Raw genomic sequence first — 20,559 nt, 5'->3', positions numbered from 1 at the left:
TTCCTGTCTGGGCACAAAACCTTTATAAGAAAAAAAAAAAAAAAACCAAACAGAATTATGAAACAGGTATGAGTTTGAAGAAATTTCTCCGTCGTGCCTGCTGCTAGCATGTGCTTGTTCTAAACGAAAATTAACGCGTTCTTCTTTGACTTCCAATGATTCACTTCCTGCTAAAGAGCCCCCTGGTGGTTGAAGAAAAATCCACAGAAAAGCTCCCCCGGGCTACGAACTGCATGATTCAAAGCGTGGGCAAAAAAAGTAGCGGCTTATAGTTCGTTATTTGTTTTATAAATGCTAACATAATAGCTTGTATTAAAGCTTTATTTTTTCATGACGGTTCTAAAAGATGATGTCTAAGCCTATAAATCCAATGCAAATTTCAGTCCTGCAGTCGCTCATACAGGCTCCATGTCATGTGATGCACCACATCAGGCACCTCCATAGCATGTGGCGCTCGCTGACATTGCTCAGGCTGCTGTAAAACTGCTGGGGAGGACAGCTAGAAGACAGAACGAGGTTGTGCTCTTCCTGCTGCAGACAACAAGCAGAATTTCATAAATATATTCAATGTGTTTTTTTTTTTACATATATAGTGCAGAGTCACAACCCTCCAGAGAAAACATGGCAAGAGTATCCTCCCTGGTGAATAAAGACCCTAGCAGGTTTTGTAGCGCGGCATTGCTAAATTCACATTCAGGTTTAAGCTGAGCCAAATCAAATAACATATTTTAACAGCACAGTAATCACTAAATGTTGTCCAATATATATGTTTGGTGCTAATGTTATCCTAACATGCATGTAGTATTTACTCTTTTCTAACCTATCACCACTGCAGTAAAATGTACTCGATCGACATCGTTTCAGTTCGGTACATATGATACATCTGCTTTATATTTATTTTCCTCTTTACATCCCTTAAAACGTTTGGCATGCTGAGATGTTTGTGTCACGCCTGTGAGCTAAACTGATCACATATCAGCTTCTTAACTGAGAGTGCAATAACTTAACCACCAACCAAAACAAACTATATCGCAAGGATTATCGGTTCATCCCTCCAAATCATTCAGTTTCAGGTTTTCTGACCGCTTCATCCTCTCCAGGTGGGTGAAATGCATCACCTTAACGTGACACTGAGTCACTCTCAGGAGCTCAGTGAAGTTCAGCAGTAAACTGTGGTAGGATGCCCCACGTTCAGCAACTCCAGTCTTGATAATAGAAAGGATTGGAAATGACAGACAGGTGGTCGGGTGAAGGAGAAACAGCGAGTGGGGCCAGTGGATTTTGAGGCTCTTTGTGCTCAGAGGCAACTTTTTATTATCTTCTCACTTCATGAGGCATTGAACAGAGCTGATGACGGTGCATAGAGAGGTTCAAGATAGTGGGTTTAAATGGCTGTGCAGCTACAATCAAGACCTACATCACCAAACTCAATGCAGTACATGAGGTGGTGGTGTAAAGCATGCTGCTGCTGGGACGTAGAGTGGTGGAGGGATGTTTTCTGGAGTGATGAATCATTCCTCTCTGTCTGGCAGTTCAATGGATGAGTTTGGGTTAGACAGCTCCCTGGAGAACTGCCTGACTGTCTTGTCTTAACATTTGATAGAGTGCGTAGATCAGGCTCTGGAGTCCTTAGTTCCAGTAAGAAACTCTTCATCCTTCAGATCGCTGAGATTATTTTGGGGAATTTCAACTCTGTGGATATCATTTGTAGATGATCTCATCTTGTTCAGACATGACGTTCCACCAGTGCAAAAAAACAAGGTGCACAAAGGAACACTTTTAAGACGAATTAGAGCAAAGTGTGAGGCAAACTTTTTCATCTAATAGTGTCTGACCTCAAAATGTCTCTTGTCGAAGAATGGTCAAAAATACACATTTCTAAACTTTGCTCTGTAGTTTGTGGAAAACCTGCCTAATGTGTGACCGAGATCATTTAATGAGACATTTTTTGAACGCATAAAGCAATGGTTGGTTATATTAATCCAGATTTCTAACAAGCCGGTCGTATTTCATTTTGCGCTTCTTTCTAGGATCTGTTGTGGGCGTAGTAGCATAAATGCCGTTTCTTCACCATCAAAAATCTATACTGGAAAAAACACAGGTGTTCAATAACAGAAATAAAGTGGAGAAACGGCGAGTGCAGGTGACAGAAACAGGAGACAGAAAGACAAACACACTGACAAAGAGGAGAAATTGAGATTAAATGGTAATTAATAGGTAGCCAGCACTTTCAATTCATCACATTCACCCTTCCTATTGATCACACTGAAATTTTCATTTAAAGTTTGAAATAAGCGGCAAGACCGCCTCTGCAGAAAGCACTGAGCCGCGGATCAATAGCCAGTGGATTAGAACTAAATAAGTGCAGTCGCAGAAATTCAAATATTGGATTTCAGAGCATGGCGAGAGACTGCTGTGAATCAGATCCAGAAATGCCCAGGGGGGGGGTAACCAGAACGTGAAGGGAGAGCAGGGAAATGAACGACGCAAACGGAGAGAGGCAAAGGTAGAGGGTTGCGGGTCTTTATCGTCTCTCATCCCGCTCTGTTTTCTCTACCTTTTCAAACGCTGTTATCTCTCCACTTCTCTTTCGCTGACCTTTTTACTCAGAAAATGGGTCGAGTCTGCGCTAATTTCAACTCTTTGACTCCATGCGCCGGGGGCCCTGCGGCGACAGCGGCTCCACCTCGTCTCCTCTCGATGTCGCCCACCTGCCGGCTTTCCGCCTCTACGGACGAACACGCTGCCCTGCCGCCCATTTAAGGCTGCAACCTGCTGCAAAGCACTGATCGATTCCCCCCCACAGCCGCTGGGTCGCGGCCGACTCTTTCAGGTACTCAAGAAGTGAACAGGCTGCAGGAAGGAGAGGGATGAATGAGGACACGCAGGAGGTGGAGAGGCGGGATCGAAGAAACACGACTAAATGTCCCTCCGGGACGGCACCGCGCCGTTAGCTCGCGCACGTGGCTGAACATCTCGGAGCAGATTCTGGCCGGGGCCTCTGGGCCCTCTGGTGTCACCTTGTGTTTTGGTGGAGGGCCGGTGATTAATGGGCCACGGTTTCTGCAAACGCTGGCTCCATTCCACCTGCTCTGCCGCCGCCGTTTCGTCCCTCTTTGTGCGTGTGCAGGCCAGCGCCCGTGCGAATAAGACGGCTGAACCATAATCAGAGAGCAGGCAGAAAGCAACAGTGAAACGGCTACATTCATTAAGAAGTTCACACTACAAAACACACCATCTGGTGCTGGCAGAGCGGGCAGACAAAAGAGGCAGAAGGAAGAAAACATGAGAACACACAAGGAGGGACGGGAGCTGGTTATTGTCCAGAAGTTGATATCGCGAGGAACGAGCGAGAAAGGAATAGATCCAGCGGATAGAGTAAAGCAAGAAGAGGAAAAAAAGCGTCACCTGAGAGGTGAGAAATGCCAGGAGGTCTCCAAGCAGCAGAAATTACTTCAGGATTTAGACTGGCAAAAAGAGACACTTGAGAAAAAGAGAATTGAGTGGGTCTTTTACAGCTATGGCTGACAGCCTGCCGTGTGTGTGTGCCTGTGGTGGGGTAACTCACCAGGTGGACACGGTACATGATGCTGATTCCCAGGGTCATGAAAGGCTTGGAGAAGTCGATCACTTTCTCGCGCTCCGCTGTGATGGTGAGTCCGGCCACGGCCAGGTCAGCTTTCTGAAGGGAGAGTCAGATCGCGTCATAAAAACAAACCCAGACACACGTGTAATCCAGTTCCGAGGAATAACATCCTCTATGTGACTAAACTGTTTGAAAAGACGACGAGGATGACTACAGAAGAAGACTAATGGTAGCCAAAACCCCCATAATACCCTTTTGTATCCTTTAGACCCTTTGTCCACCAACAGCACTATCTGTGTTGAGGATAATCCAACATTGGCCTCGTGTGTGTGCATGAGAGTGTGTGTCAGTCGCTGTGAGTGTGGAGGGCACCAGAGAGCTCAGGGTAACCATTGTGGCTGGCCAAAGGAGCACTGTCAAGACAAATCACTTGACAAAGCAACGGCTGGCAAAACACACTGTACGAAACAAGCACACACACATGTACACACGCACACACATCTACACATACGTAGAAATGCTCAATGCAGCTGAATTCTGGAAAGCTTTCTACTAATAATACAGGCCAGCAAAGTGCAACTGCAAGGGATTTTTCATCTCCCTGTGGAGCAAAGAGTGAAAGCAGTAAAGCATTGCTCTTTGTCTGCAGCAGGAGGACTAAGAGGATTGGGGAGAATAGCAGGACGAGAGCAAGCGGAGGGGAGCACTGCAGCAGGAACACTTTCTCTTTTTAGCAGAATCTGACATACACGGGATTGGATTTAGATTTGACGTAAGAGTGAATTGTGATAATCAAAGAAGCCCTCGGAGCAAGTTTAAAATGCCACGTCGAGGAGCGAAGTTGCACCTTTGCTAGAAACGCTCCATTATTCCTGTTTTTCCGCCTCCTGGACTCGGAGCCGCCCACAGCCGAGCACTGAGGCCCGTAGCGTCTCCCGAAAGCCCAATCCCCAGTCAGAGGCTTTGACCCTCTGTCATCAGCTGTCCTATTTTCCCCTCTCTGCTTTCAGCCCCGAAAGGAGAGACACGAGTAGGGAGCGGCTTTCCAGGCAAATTTTTAACAAAGAAACGTCTTTGAAAAGCGAACGGCAACTTTAACATCCAATGAAATATTAATGAAATGCAATAAGATTCCTGTGGCTGTCTCCTAATGCACCTTCTGCTATCACACAATCTAATGCCTGCTGTTAAGCGCCGTGGTCTCTGTGTCTAGCTATAGTCATTCATATTATAATCCAGTTAAGAAGACAGAAGGATTTGAGTCTGACCTTGGACAAATTAAACTTTGTGTAAGAGCTAAACGTGTGCAAACAAGTAGAGCGCCTTTCTTTCCAGCTGTTTTGCACTCAATACATGCAAACAAATAAATTCATTAAAGCTCCAGTAGGCAACTTTCATAAAAAAAAATATGTTTGTTTGTTGCATATGAAAAACATTGAGCTCCACTGTCTTTGACTTTTTGTTACTTTTAAAAAAATAAAAGTTGCATACTGCAGCTTTAAGTCCAGAAGATTGGGGCTGCCTCTGCTGTTTTAGCATCAGGTTACAATCGTCTCTTCAGCCACAAATGTAGGACATGAAGTAAAGTGACCATGTCTCCTAAAATAGATCTGAAGTGTTTGGTCCAATGAAGTGCTGCTCAAAACATTAAGAGGAATGACGTCAGAACGGCATTAATAAATCAATGAAAGTCCCTTTAACAGATTTGTTGTGCGATGAAACGCATCGACAGAAATAATAAAAAAAAATAAACCCATAATATACAAATATGCAGAGCTGGCTTGTATTTACATCATCTTAAAAAGAAAAGTTTTACGTCCATTTATTCTGGCTGCGCTCTCGCTCACCTCCTCCTCCTCTTCCTCCTCGTTTCTGGTGAGGAGGAGGAGGAGGAACAGATGGACCTTCTTCAAATAGTTTACATCACTTTAGCTCTGTTTACTAAACTCTGCATGTGAAGAATCTGTTAAAAACACTCAGAAATCGTAAGGTTTGTACTTTTAAAATCAATTGCAAAAATATCCAGTGGATTTCACTGGATATTCTCATGTTCTTTGACGTCCCTGACCTCCTGCATACCAACTTCCAGCTAACTTTATTTTTTTCTCCCCTGCATAAAACATGCAGTTCCACAGGCTTTTTTCTTCCTGTTTCTTCCTGATCTGATCTCATATGAACGTGATGAAGCTGTGCATCATTTTGCCATTTGCTCTGTAAAGCTTGGAGCAGATGTGTATTTTTCTGTGATATCAGAATTAGAAGAGGCGCTAACTCGGGTTACATACCAACCAAAAGCTTTGCAAAGAGTTTTGTAGTTCTTTTCAATTCTTAAACTAGATGGGAAGGTGTAACATTGTGTTCTACTCTCATGCGTCAGAGGTTTAAATAACCAACTTTTAAATAATTTGTAATGTATAGAAATCCCCTCCTTACATATTTAAGTTTTGCCAGAACATAAGGCTCTCAAAGACCAGAGTTGTCATGCAGGCTGTGAAAAGAAAATAGCTTCTACTGAAAGGTAGAGGTAATTTTAATGCAGAAGGAGACAAAAAAATGAAAAAAGTGGCAGGCTGCGCTCCGACAGCTTTACGAAAACTTGACACGGAAGTCTGAAAAGATGAATTTGATTATCTAGTGATTTCTCTGATATACATTTTTCACCAATCAAATAAATTATCTGAACAATATTGTTGTTTTTAACAAATTCATATTAATGGATGAAATTACAATCAAGCTCACAGTTTGGACAGAATCCAGAAGACCCTTTTTGTCTATTTTGTAAAAAAAAGCAAAACAAGAAAAACCAGTTGCACGATATAATTACTCTCTGATAAATTCAGACGACGTTATTACAGTTTTGAAGAGTGCAGGTGGAAACTCTTTGTGGGAAAATATTCCTTCCACTCTGTTTAATCACTTCTGTAATTGTGGGTCAAGAGGGGACAACTGTGACCTGAATGAAAAACGGGATTGCTTGGATCTTGATGTGTGTTTCTACATCTATTTAGAATAATCTGCTTTGTGATATGACTTTAATAGCACAAGCACAGTGACTTGAGCAGCTTTGCGGATTCCCTCTTTTGTTTTTTAACTGCAGGTTTTTCCTAACAAAGCAGAATACGCTGCGCTGGGACTCCACAGGCCTTCTTCTGGGCTAGCACACAGGCTATCTAACACCAGTCAAAGTAATCATCCTCGCTGGCTGAAATATTATTCAGTCAGAACGTTACAGCCAGGGACACGGGAATCTGTTGTCCAGAATATCCTCAGGCTTCCCTTCCTTGCTGCTGAGCGTGTATTTCATACTGTATCTTCTCAACTTATCTTTTAAGCTCGCAGGCGAAGCTGGTCCCACATCTTTTTGCTTTTTACGTCTTCCTCTCTCATAGCCTCCAACCATACCAGATGAAGCCTTTCTTCTCCCTGCGTCCCGCCCCTCCTCATTCCTCCCAGATGACCCTATGTCCCATGACAAATTCCTCTCAAGCATGCCCTTTTTATTTTTGCGTTGGATCTCAGGCTGCCTTCGAAAGACACGCGTCAACTTAAGCAAACCGGCGAAGGTCGGCTTCCCTGGAGCAGCTTTCAGTGGGTACGGGTTCTGACTGTAACACAGGCAGGCACATCTTGCTTTACGTTCTTAATGGCTTTGCCCTCCATTAGCCCACAGAATTAAGACAGATCACCTCTGTGAGTAGACTCAGCCATTCACTACATCATTTCCTCCTCCTCCGCCTCACCCCTGCCTTCCTTCTCACATTTTTCTTTTTTTTACTCGCATCTCCTCCTCCCCATCTCATCCCCTCCCCTTATGTAACCTTATCTGGCTGTTGGCAGACACAACGTAGCCGTGAAGACGCGCAGGACCTCACTGCGAGGTTTTACAGTAATGGCGCAGACCGATTCCAAGAGGGAGGAAGGAGGGACGAGAGCCGGCGTTTGTCGAGGTCAGTTCAGACGGCTCACGGAAAGGAGCCGACCCAAAACAAGCCACCGACGAGCTGCGACTGTTTTTGAAAAATACAATGCTTAAAGCTGGAAAGGCCAACTGCTGAGTGAAAAAAACAAAACAAAACAACATACTATGTGAAGTAAAGGAAATGTAGCCACTGTGAACTAAATGAAAGCAGAGCAGTCCAATTTAACTTGTCCGTCTGTGTGCGTCAGTATCAGTGGGAATTATTCAAGTTGTTGATGTGCATTTATCACCGAATACACTTGATAATTTATTATGCGTCTCAGATGCAGGCCACATGAAAGTCTCTATGTGTTTGTATTTTAACCGTGGCGGCCATGTTTTTTGGCACCTCTCAAAAAGACGCGTAAACAAAATTAATCATTTAAATTAACACTTTAAACTTAATAATATAATAAATGAAACTGAATTTATTGTGGTAGTTGCATATTAATTTAGTGAGGGGGAAAAACTTAGTTAAGAAGTCAGAAACAAATCTTAAAAAAATAAATAAATAAATAAGCAAAGGCAACTTTAGCATTTTTTTTTTAACTTACAAAAGTACAAATATCCTGTTATTGTCCCACAATGGGGAAATATTTGTGCAGCAGCAGCAAAATAAAGTCAATTTCTACAAAGATGTGAATATGCAGTATATAAAAACAGAATAAAGAACCACATACTGTGCAACAGGGACAACATTTTAACATAAATACTAGAAATTTCCTAAGGAATATGAAACTGAATAGGTTAAAAAAATGTGCCAGTGTGGGCATGTGAGCATTAAAAGATAACAGAGCATATACAATGAGTGACGATAAAACTGTGCAGATAGCAGCAGAAGCGTTATCTAGAACGAGTGAAGCGACCAGGTACAGTACACACCCTGGAGATGAGCTCTCCGACCATCCCGGTCCACGTTCCGTTGGCTCCAGGAACGCCGTAGACGCCGTCCCCGACCAGCCGGATACGATACTTAAACTTGAGGATGTCTGCCAGCTCCTTCAGCATGTCCACGCAGAAGCCTTCGTAGCGGTCATTCCCCTCCAGTTCTTGGTGGTTTGGCCGCAGCATTACGTACGGATTCTCCTGCAAAAACCACAGTGTGCATGTTGATGTTGGAGATGATGGAAAATATCCTCCACTTTAACAGCTTTTCAAATGTGTGCTTTAAAAAATAAAATAAAAAATCATGCCACAGATGTGTGTATCTTTAACATTTCATCTGACTGCGTTTCAGATCCAGAATTCCTCAGAAGATTTTAACTTCCCATGTTCTCTCTGGAGGTCATGGGTCACATGGGGTTTACCGCCTGCAATGAAAACCGAGATTTTTGGGATCTGAAGCAGAGCCAGGTACCAAAACAGGAACATCGACGCGAGAGACTTAATCCACTGTAACCAGCAAAAAGCTGGATAAGAAACAAAAGCATTTCCTTCGTCTGATCTCTCACACACACACACACACACACACACGTGTGATGTCACACACACACACACANCACACACACACACACACACACACACACACACACACAAATATTTACAACCTGCTGTTTGGAGATCCAAGTCTGTGTTCGACTGCCAGTTTATTTATGTCTTGTTTTGTGGTTTAGTTGATGTTGGAAAAAGATTTAAAGAGCTACGTATTTCAGAGGCCACTTTAGTGCGTTATCAAATAATGCAGTTGTTGAGCTGCTGTGGTTTGGATTTACTGTGTCACGATAAAATAAAAGATCAGATATTTGCTGTTGAGGCATCATTTCAATTGACTCATCAGTTCAGCTAATCTGTCATCAACACTAAAAAAAACAAAATCTTAAAATTAACGAGCAAACTTCATATGAACAAAATGACGTTGTTTGAAATTCAACATTGAGAAAGTTTTTTTTTTTTTTTTTAAACAGATTGTAGCCATAAAGCCACCTGTGTGAGCCGTATAAAGTGGACTGTGACTGCATTCAGGAGGGAACAACATAACCACTAGTGATGTGGTGCTGAAGCTGAGGGCGAGAATAAAAGCTAAATTGTTTTGCCATTGCGAAAGCTGTAAATGCTAGTATATGACTGAGGGAAAGCTAGCCGGCTCTTTGAACAGTCGGCCTTGCACAATATATTAATGGGCTTTTATTTTGAAATTATACATCAGATCTGGTTGACATTTGCTGGGTTTTTTTTCCAAAGGTGTCCCTCTGTCGCCCAGAAGAGAGAGAAATCACTGGAAAAATAGAGGTTTTCAGCATTGTATAATGTCCCCAATTATTTCTCATACATTATTTCTTTTTGCAACTGTCGCGGATGTGCGCTTTTATTGTGAAAGCAGCATGTAAATGAATGTACAGTACCATAATGTCTTTAGCTGTCGCCCACGTGAATATCTTGGCTGTTCGCTAGCTTTACCGCAGTTATATGTGGGGCACATGATCGATTTGCCTCAAGGTTCAATCTATAAAAATAGTTTTATTTATTTTGGGAAAACTTGATGCCCCTCAGGTGGCACGACTTTTACTTGTGAGCGGTCTTGTTCTCATCAAAGTTAACTGCTTGGTTCCGCTTTTGAAGGCAGCAGAGAGCATCACTTTGACATCATGGACTGAACGCCTCATTTTTCCTGCATCGGTGGACGAAAGAAATGGCAGCGATGTGATAACCACAAGGATAAAGCAAATCCTAATGGGCTGTCTGCGACACACCGCACAAAGCAGATGAGCATGTCGTTTCAGCTCGTCACGGCAGGCTCAAAAAGCTTACTCAGGAGACACGCTGTACAAAACCAGCCACATTTTTTGGCGCCGTAGTAAATATGTGTAACATAAATTGCAGAGGGACGATTAAAAATAAAATAAATCCAGCGATTAATTTAACTACCGTATTTTCCGGACTAAAGGGCCCACTATAAGCCGCTGGTATCTCCGCTGCATCATATGAACTTCTTTATGTGGTTTCATTGAAGAGGGGGTATGAGTTTGAATAAATTTCTCCTTGTTCTAAATGAAAATCAGCACTTTCTTCTTTGATTTCAAATTTTGACTTCCAATGATTCACTTCCTGCTAAAGAGCCCCCTGGTGGTTGAAGAAAAATACAAAGAAAAGCCGCACTGGGATGTAAGCCACTTGGTTCAAAGCGTGGGGAAAAAAGTAGCGGCTTAAAGTCCGAAAAATACGGCATATTAATGATCTTCAATGGTAAATTTGATATAGCAATAAATTCTGAATATATTGCAAATTCATACTTTTCAACAAGGTCTGATTGAAATCTAGTCAAAAACATGCAGTATTTGATTGGATTTCATAATCTAAATGAAAGGCTGACTGTCACAAAAATGCTGAACTGGGTAGGGTGTGTGTGTGTGTGTATATATATATATATATATANACACACACACACACACACACACACACATACCTCAAATCAGAATATCTGCTGGTGAAGTTGGGAACTGCAGAATACACATTTCCAGAAATGTGTCCACATTTTGGAAAAAGTAAATCCTATTATCATGCTACATTAATGGTGATGTCTTTTAGAAAACAATTTTGCATTTCATTAGTTTATCCTTCATGCTGGATTTTAAACACTGCACAAGCTTTCAGTAACATCAGTTTGAACATGAAAAACAGACATCTTAACTTTGCAGCTCCTGAACAATGAAGCAGTTTCTGTGTTTGTGTGCGTTTAGGTGAAAATGTTTCCATTTGTCTCTTATCTTTCTATTCCTGGTCAGACATGCCAAATAAAAATAAACTCTGGAAACATTATTCAGTAAAGCAAACAATGGACAGCAACGTAAACCTTTGTGTTTTCATTTCCATTGATGCCCATAGTTTTTATATGTGATTTTTTTAAAACTTGGTTTCAGTTTGCTCCTCTGTCTTTAAGAGCTTTTGTGAAATAGGGCATTTTAGTTTGTATGGACCAAACTAAACCAAAGGTTTTAAAAGTTAATCTTAAAACTTTCTTTAAATACTGAAATAAAGTTGTCGTGAAACTATGTCTTATTCAAAGGGTCGCTTAAGTTTAGAGTATAACACAATATATATATTTTTTATGTGAAACTTTTACACAGGGGACTGAAAATTGTGCTTTCTGAGAAGAGGAAACCATAAGGAAATTCCTTCTACTTTCTTTAACACACCACAGCCAAATGTAAAGAAGTAAAAAAAAAAAAACAAAACAAAAAAAACATTGGTTTGAATCTATAAAGCAATGCAAACTTTTAAAACAGTTTCTCAGGCTTTCCTGCCTACTTATTCCCAGGCCGAAAGGAGTCTGGTTCCATACAGATAACTTTAGCAGACAAGGAGCAGCAAATGCAGGAGTCGTAAAGTGCACCGGAGGATGTTCTTCACATTATACTTCACACCTACAACAATAGAGTTCCTCATCTTAAAACCTCCAGGTGTTGAGGACGCCTCCACGCAGCCCTTTCCCGTTGTTTTCCCCCCCAGAAGCCTTCTTTTCCCTAAAACAAGCTCTCCAGAGTGCAACAAGATGCCGACTGGGATATTAATTTGAAGCTGTGTTTGAACAGAAGGCAAATTTGATCTAATAATATTCCCTTAAATTGACAGACCAATAGGAAATTGGCTGGGGCACAGGAATGTTAAACTTCAAATAAGGCTTTTGCAGAAAAGATCGAGATAAATGAATGCTTAAAAAAAAAATCAAGGAGAACAGTAGCAGAGCTTGAGTCTGCATGTGCAAATACATGAGCATATGCCTCAGTGCCTCTGAGCCTGTGTGCCAGAAAATCAGCCTCCTTGTCTGCTTTTATCAGTCAGCGCAGTGTACACTGTTCAATTTTTACCGTTGTATTTGTGACTGGATAAGAAAGCGCTCGGCGACCCAAAGGGAGTCTGTGGGAAGCTGAGGGAGAATATCAGAGGGCGATGTGGTTGATAAAACAAAACAAAGCAAAAAAAAAAAAAAAAAAAAAAAAAAGCAAAACAGAAAATGACTCGTATAGGTGCAACTCGAAGCACGTTTCAAGTATTAGGAACAAAGTGATTCAATTGAGTTTTAGATTTTGAGGTGGTGGGAATTTTAAATAATGGCTGGAATCAAAAACACGTCTGCCAAGGTGAAAAACCCTGGTGGGTTTTGGATTTAACAGCAAAAAGTTCATTTCTAAAATACTTCTGTTTCTTGAACTTTTCCACCTTGAGGGCAGCCATAAACTTTCAGGTATTTTTCTGAGACATTAGATGATGTAAAAGTAAAGTATAATTGTGAAGTAGTGGAAAAATGATCCGTATTTTTTTTTTTCTCTCTCAAAATTTCTAAATTCTCTTTGGGGATATCTGATTATCACCGTAACTTGTTTTATCTAAAGAGAATCCCAGTTAATTAGCATACAGAATTCACTTTTAGTCAGTTTAGTCTCAGTATGCAGCTCTTAAGATCTCATAAGTTTAGCTATAATCTACTCTGGCCTTTGTTCAGGTCCTAAAACATTTAGCTTGTCATAATCATAACACTGCACATCATCCAAAAGGTCAAATATGATGAAGGCAGCATCATGTTGTGTAAATGCTTTTCTTAAACTGGAGCAGAGAAGTTGGTCAGAATTGACACAAATACAAATAGAGCTAGGTCCTAATAAATGCTGCAAAGACTTAAGATAAACATAAACATTAAAATGTAATGGTTTGTATTAGGGGTCTCCAGTCCTCAGGGGTCGGTGTCTTGCAACCTTTAGATTCATGCCTGGTTGAGCAACCTGGACTCAAACAACTGAATTATTTACTGAGCATGGATTCGAGTTTGTCCATGACGTACTGCAAGTGTTTGATTTGGTTGTGTTGGCATAGTCAAAGTTCACACTCAAATCTAAATGAAAAGCCGGTGCATCTTTCAGACGTTCCCGCTCTTTCCGAGACGCCTCCTTCAGGACGTCATCACAACATTTCTCCATTGTGACGTCCTGAGGAGCGCTGGACTGAGAAGTAGTTCCTAAGATGAGCTCAGCAGATGCGCAGTTCCCCCAGATGTTTGCTAATTGCTGCTGCTGCTAGTGTGGAGGAGCCGAGTGGGGGAGTTGTGCGAGATGGGCGCTCTGTGGGGCAAAAGCCCAGCTGAAGACGGCAGACCAAGCATTTTGGACAGTTCAATGGTTGGAGATCAAAGGATTTCTTAAACATGCATGAAAAAAATCAAGGCAAGTCTCCAAGTATGTTTTCGATGAGGGAATAACATTATAACACAATATGAAACTAAAAGAAAAGACCAACGAGGAAACCTATAAACCTCTACATGTAAAAAGCTGGTCCGGACCGACCTTTTATTTTCTACCTGTGACTGCTACATTTGTCCTAGCAAACGTTAAAAAATGAAAACCATGTATTGCTTTCTTTTTTTCCCCCCAATTATGTGCTAATTTCTCTTGGTCTGTCACACAAATCACAATAAATTTAATTTGTCAGCGGTTGTAACGTAAAAAATTGAAAAATCTCAAGCTGCATATGTATGTGTTTAAAAGGAACCTTACTTTACTATTAGTGGTCTGAATAAATACAAGTATCTTACCTCCTAATACCATTAAATGGTCTGCTTGCAAACACTTACAAAAAAGTTAAAATGAAGTATTCCTACTGAAGCATCACTGTTCACAGGGCCAGAACAAAACAAATCCACTGCACACAATTTCAACAACACAATCAAAAGCATCTCAGAGGTAAAGATAAGCCCCGTCACTCGCATCAGAACCGCCACTAGGCCTGGTAAGGACATTTTTGCAAAGATCTAAACAATGCCTGTCACAAACTCAATCAATGCTCACAAACACATGGCTCGTGGCCTTGCAATAAAGTGATAATCAATTCTGTGACAGTCCCCCCCCCAAAGCTATTTGTGAAATTGAAAAGTAAAGGTGACAGCCATGCCAGGGGTGTAAGGAAACTGGCCTCATAAAGGCCGGGCAGATGTGTCTGGAGGGCACACAGAACCTCCGCTTCATAAATACTGCAGAGAACACATCTCCCCTCCGAGCCGGCGCTACAGGTAAGGAATTCTTATGGAGGCCTTCAGCTGAGGCCCGTCTGCCGCCCACAAGCAAGATAACGGTGACATGGCAATCAGACGATGATGAATGAGCTGTGATAGGCACTGAAAATTGCTCCGTGGTGGCTTCCCAAGTTTGGTCTGGGGACTCAATATATCCAAAGTGAAATCAAAGCTCTGTGCTCATCCAATTCTTTTTCTTCTTCTTTTTTTTTTTTATATAAACTCCTTCTACAGTGAAAACATTGTTTCAGCTGCAATCAGACCTAACCCAAACACACACACACACACACACGCCCACACACACACACACACACACACACATCCTCAGTCTTACCGAGCGTCCTTGTAAAATAAGCTATTTCATCTGAATCCCATTAGTGTGCCAATATGCCCTCCCCAAGCCATGGGAGTGACGCTGATAAGCGAGCCACTCAGAAAAACACATTAGCACAATTGCCTCTGCTTACAACCCACTTTGTGCCTTATCTGTTTCATCAGCGAGAAGGAGGAGGAGCTGAGTGACTGACAAATCCCCGTTCAGCGTTCAGCTGTTTGGAAGGTGCGATGAAAAAAAGGCACAAATGACAAAAAAAACAAAAAACTGAACGACTTCTTTAAAGGGGAGAGAAAAAACAAAACCAAACTCAGAGCATCTTGTAATTAGAAAAAAAAAAAAAAGCAGTCGATTATGAATGGAGGATTTATCACCGTTAAATAAGTTAATCAATGAAGTAGATTTTAAATAGTGCTGCATTACTTTTATTGATGTTGAGTGGGTGCGAAACTCCACCCAGCTGAATTTGGTCACCCTGCATTAGAGGAGAGTGACACAGTGAAAGGTCTTCTTCTCCCTGCGGACACGCTGGATGTTTAATATCATTCCAGCCAGAACACCATGCAATTAAAAACTATTGCTCTCTTACAGGTTTCCTTGTTTTTTTATTCAGTTTTACGCTCGAGTGCTTCAGATCATTGAACAACATTGAAGGATAATCTGAGTAATTTGAAAATGTAGTTTATAAATTACCTCGTTTATTAAGTTGAACCAACTCTACCGTCTAAACCAGGTGTGTCAAACTCATCTTCATACTGGGCCGCAAAAGTCTGAATGTTTTTAAAGGGTCAAAATGTATTGATAAAACCCATTAAACTGTTAAAATATCAATAAACAGCTGTTTGTTTCAGGATTCAATAAGTGTTTCTTAAACTTAAATACCGTAATATTGAAAACCTTTTCACACCGATCAGCCCATCCAGGATTTTGTTAATGTTTTTGTTTTTATTTGCAATCACAATCACAGATTTTCTAACACTAATTTAAAAATATTTGTAAGGAATTTTTATTATATTTACGCTAATGTATGGTGTTAAACGTGGCTTTTTATCAATCGCCATATCGGTCACAGACTGTATGTAACTTTACATCAGGTAAGGCTGAGGCAGCAGTCTGTGTATTTTTCTTCAACCACCAGGGGGCGCTTTAGCAGGAAGGGACTCATTGCAAGTCAAAATTGGAAATCAAAGAAGAAAGTGCTACTTTTCATTTAGGACAAACACATGCTAGCAGCAGGCATGACAGAGAAATTTCTTCAAACTCATACCCCCTCATCATGGAAACAACACGAAGAAGTTCATATGATGCCGCGTTAAGCTGAAGGTTATCGATCTGGCAGTGCAGATCGATAACCGCTGCCTGTAAGATCGGCGTGAACATATCCATGATTCAGCGTTGGAGATGCAGGGCTGCATCCTTAATAGCAGATTTATTAAGTCCTTGTGGAAAACAGAGAGTGGCGGAGACACCAGCGTAGCCCAGTGCGGCTTATATATGTACGTTTCCAGGTGTTGTTTTGTTTGTTTCTTTTTTTAACAAAAGCTTTGAGTGCGTCTTATAGTGAGGTGCGCTGTATAGTCCGGAAAATACGGTAATCTGTTCTCAAGTTTCTTTAGATTGGGATCTTATTGTACTTTGTGTTGTCAGACTGGGTCTGTTTATGTGATTTATTGATTACACAATGTATAGCAGTAATCACATTTTTGTGGCCTGAAAATGAGTATTTAATTAACCACATTTTTTGACAGCAGAGTTCAATTTCAAAGAAGTGTTGGGGGGAGGATTACTGTTTCACATGGGGCCAGATGAACAGTTTTTCTCCATTAATGAATAAAATCATCACTTGAAAGCAACTTTCCATATTTTTATATGTTTATTAAAATATATTCCTATATGTGAAACAAAAACTAAAATGGAAAATAGAGCTCTATGAGGAGGCAAATGCTGCAAGTATATTTTGTTGAAAGTTTTTCATTTAAGTTCAACATTTCTTCTTCTCGGTGATCTGAATCTGAACAACCCTGAAGCCTTTTAAGGCATTTCAACCACAACAAACAAGTTTAGGGGAATAATTTGTATCTTTTGAAGTGTTGCAAACACCATCCATCATTTCTTCAGTTCTGTCCAGCCACCAAAACACCATGAGACTAGTAATGATGAAACCTCTCGGTGGGATAATGGGTTTATGCCTCATGTGATGTTTCCTTTAATGGCCACACCGATTAGTTCTAATGTTACCTGATTACAGCACCTTTTTGTCTTAAAAAGTCATTAGTAAAATCCAAAAATCCTTTTTTTGCTTATTGCCTAAAGCCAAAACACAAAGTTCGTTGAGGTCTTTAGACAGAAGCATCTGGTAAGTATTTCATTTTCTCCACATTTCTCACAAAGCTATGCTAAAATTGGGTTATTATTTCCATTCACTAAAGTGAATAATAAAACAAAACAAAGTTTAGTTGACATTTTTGAAAATTTAACATAAAACTTGACATTTCTACCACCTAGAGAGTAAATTAAGTTTCATAATTCAGAAGCGAACAGACGTGTCTAAGGAACAGAAATCAGGTAATCAAACTAATGGGCTGTTGACCTTCAAAACTATATCGTGTCAAAGCACAAGTCTCTGAAACATAAAGAAACCTTTTTAGGCAGTAATGAACGCCCTGAAAAGGTTTGTGACAACCAAACCTTCTGTAAACCTGACTGCTCGACTACTCAGTGATCAGTGAAGAACGGCTTTGGTAAAAGAGGCAACCAAACACTCAACACTCACGTAGGTGGAGCTTCAAAGACAGAACCATTTAGAAGGTAAATCATTGTCAACACTTTCCACCAAACAGTTTTTTTTTTTCCTTTTTTGGTAGAATAGCCATATGGTCATGGATCTTCTTGGCTTGAACTCCTTGAACCAATATTTAGTGAAGTCAGACACTGCTCATCACCTGGCTCTTACCTTCCCAGGGCAGCTGGGCAACAATTCAAGTCAACAGTAAAAAGAATCAGTCAGACAAAAAGTGATTCCTTAAGAAAACCTGTCCTAGAGCGTTTTGTGCCTCTGACCAGATTCTAACTTGACAAAGAAAAAGGTATTAATCCAAAGCTGTAGACACTCATTTACATGTTTGTTTTTATTGTGTCAGAAAGCTCAATAAAAAAGCTGCAAGAAGCTTGAAGCTAAGTTGTTTAATCAACAACCACTTGAGAAAAGGATTAACAGAAATGCCAGGACACCTGAACAGTTTTTCAGTTCAGTACAGTGAACTGAAAAAAAAAAAAAGTCATGAAAAAAGGTCAAAACTTTATACAGTTTGACTCCCAAAGGGATTAAGGCAGAAAGAAAGAAAAATGGCAGGATTTTTGCTACCCCACTAGAGACATTTGGGTTTAAAAATATGAACAGACAAAAGGTTACATGTTAAATGTCATGCCAACATGCACTCTGTAGTTTAGCCTATTTCATACATGTCTCCAGGCGTGACTTATCTGCCTATTCAACCGGCCCTGCTGTAACTCCTGCTTTTCTCTCAATTCCTGTAAAGTTACAATATCCACCTTCTTGCCTGCTTTTCTTTTTCTCTTCCCGTTCAGCTCTTTAGCGCTTAAACTGTTCCAGGTTTTACCATAACTATTTCTTTTCTTGATCATCTTCCTCGTGCTACAGACTTTGCCTCTGCCTACTCTCTCTGTAAATGCATTGGTTTAGAGTTTTATAATGCCAATACATAAAACTGGAAATAATCTGAAAATTTTGAATTAGAAATGTAAATTCTTTAGCGCAGTGGTTGTCAATGCATTCATTAAAAGTACCATTATCGAAAGGTTTCATCACAATGAGATGCATTGCCTGGTATGAGATTGGATATCTATCCTATTGGATAGTTACTGAATGAAATGGTCTTCCACTTGCCAACAAGTTATTTATCCCCAACTGATGCAATGAGAAACGTCTCGTTTCTTAAACAGCCACATCCTAGTTGTGGAAAAGAGGTTGGATTTTTTTTAAACATGGGTCAAATTATTGGCATGGAAAGCAGAGACAACGTCAAAGGAGACTGAATAAAATTGGTTTAAAACTGCCCAAAGTTTTTTTTTTTTCTACTCTGAAGCATAGTGATGAACCATCATCTATGTGTTAGGGAAAAAAAACAACAACAAAAAAACTGGATAACTATGATCACCACTTAAACGTTTGCAATTTTTTCTTTGGAGCTGAGGCCACTTCAAATGAAACTAATCTAAAGAGGAAAGCTGCTCTGTGGTGTGACAAACAAAAAAAAATCTAAACTTGAAACTTTTTGGAAATCACAGATGTGGGAAAAACATGGACATCCTCCAGGCAAAAGACGAGGGAGACCATCTGGCAAGTAGTCAACAGTAAGAATCAGTGATGGAGCAAAAGTGCACAAGGTTTGCATAGTTTTCACCTCAGTGAAGCTGCCATTAATGTTGAAATATATACAGGTTTGGGAGCAACATATGTGATTTTTTTTTATTCTTCAGATATCCTGAATGACAATACCAAGCTACATTTAACACATTTTACAACTGGAAAAATCCAACAGTTGCTGAAAACATTTGGTGCACGATAAAATAAAACATGCAGATGAGGTAGCCTACAGCTCTTCAGTTTTCACACAAATAAATAAAAATGGGGGGAAAAGCTGCAGCAATAAGTGCTACTATTCCAAAAACGGACCTGGAATGTGCATACTTACCAAAAAACAGCATGTAAGTGCCAGTATTTCATATGTTGTCTTTGTCATTTCAAACTTAGCTCCTGCAAGCTGAACGTTTCTTGTTTTATTGCTATGTTTCACATTATCCAAATTTATTTTAGAAACGAGGTAATAAAAAGCTTAATCTTCGCAGGAAAATTGGTAAATTGTTCCGGATTTACACTCACGGGGGAATCGTTTAGAAAATTGCAAGAACTTGTAACGAAGATATAATGAGTGAAGTTCCTTTTTGACGTGCACTGTTGTGTGAAGCTGATTAAAAAAATACTTTCAATGGTAGTTCATATCCTTCTATCTAGTGAAAATCAACTCACACCAAATGCAAAACTGCCGAAAATAAATTTGAAGAAATTCACACAATACCGAAGACATAAACCGAAGTGAAATTGCATAAATATTAAACACGAGACGTAATGTCAAAGAGACAGAGGCACAAAGCGACTCCCAACAAAGGCTGAAGATGGTTGACGTGGTAAATTATTAGCTTCTGCCGACACACTGTGATACAGCCTCATCTAAGGTACTCGAGTTACAAACAATAGAGCAGCCACAGTTCCTCTGATCCCAGGAGGGCTGAGTTTGGATCTGAAAACACAAAATGGGTTTTTGATATGGTAATATTCTGTCGACAGCAGGATGTCAGCCACATGCAGAACAGCCAGGGACTTGGGCAAACAGAAAAGACACGAACAACCGATGCATGTGTGTCACTCTGCCCGTGCATACGGGCCCTTACCAGTATTGTTGTGATTGTAAGAGTTGTGTTGAAGAGGGTGTCTGTCACGTTGATTGATGGAAGAGTTCTCTCCATGGACAGTCCATCTTCAGAGTGCCACAGGCCAATCTACAAAGCGACACACACACGCACGCACACGCACACACGCACACACACACACACATGCACGCACGCATACAAACAGAGAATCAGTCACCAAGTCCATCAGC

General features: G+C 40.7%; 1 protein-coding gene across 6 annotated transcripts in view; it reads right to left on the bottom strand.

Moving 5' to 3' along the window:
• The window catches only part of grik4 (glutamate receptor, ionotropic, kainate 4), a 345,779-nt gene that overhangs the window by 19,028 nt on the left and 306,192 nt on the right, over window positions 1–20,559 (bottom strand). For all 6 annotated transcript variants that reach the window (XM_016670188.1, XM_007549419.2, XM_016670189.1 and 3 more), the window contains 3 exons: window positions 20,351–20,458; window positions 8,427–8,630; window positions 3,569–3,682 (listed from right to left, as the gene is read on the bottom strand). In XM_016670188.1, coding sequence (XP_016525674.1) covers window positions 3,569–3,682; window positions 8,427–8,630; window positions 20,351–20,458 — 426 coding nt within the window. The remainder of the gene's footprint in view (window positions 1–3,568; window positions 3,683–8,426; window positions 8,631–20,350; window positions 20,459–20,559) is intronic.

Source organism: Poecilia formosa, unplaced genomic scaffold, assembly GCF_000485575.1.
Source record: "Poecilia formosa unplaced genomic scaffold, Poecilia_formosa-5.1.2 Scaffold31, whole genome shotgun sequence".
Lineage (NCBI taxonomy): Eukaryota > Metazoa > Chordata > Actinopteri > Cyprinodontiformes > Poeciliidae > Poecilia > Poecilia formosa.
This window is presented reverse-complemented; position numbering and strand designations above follow the sequence as displayed.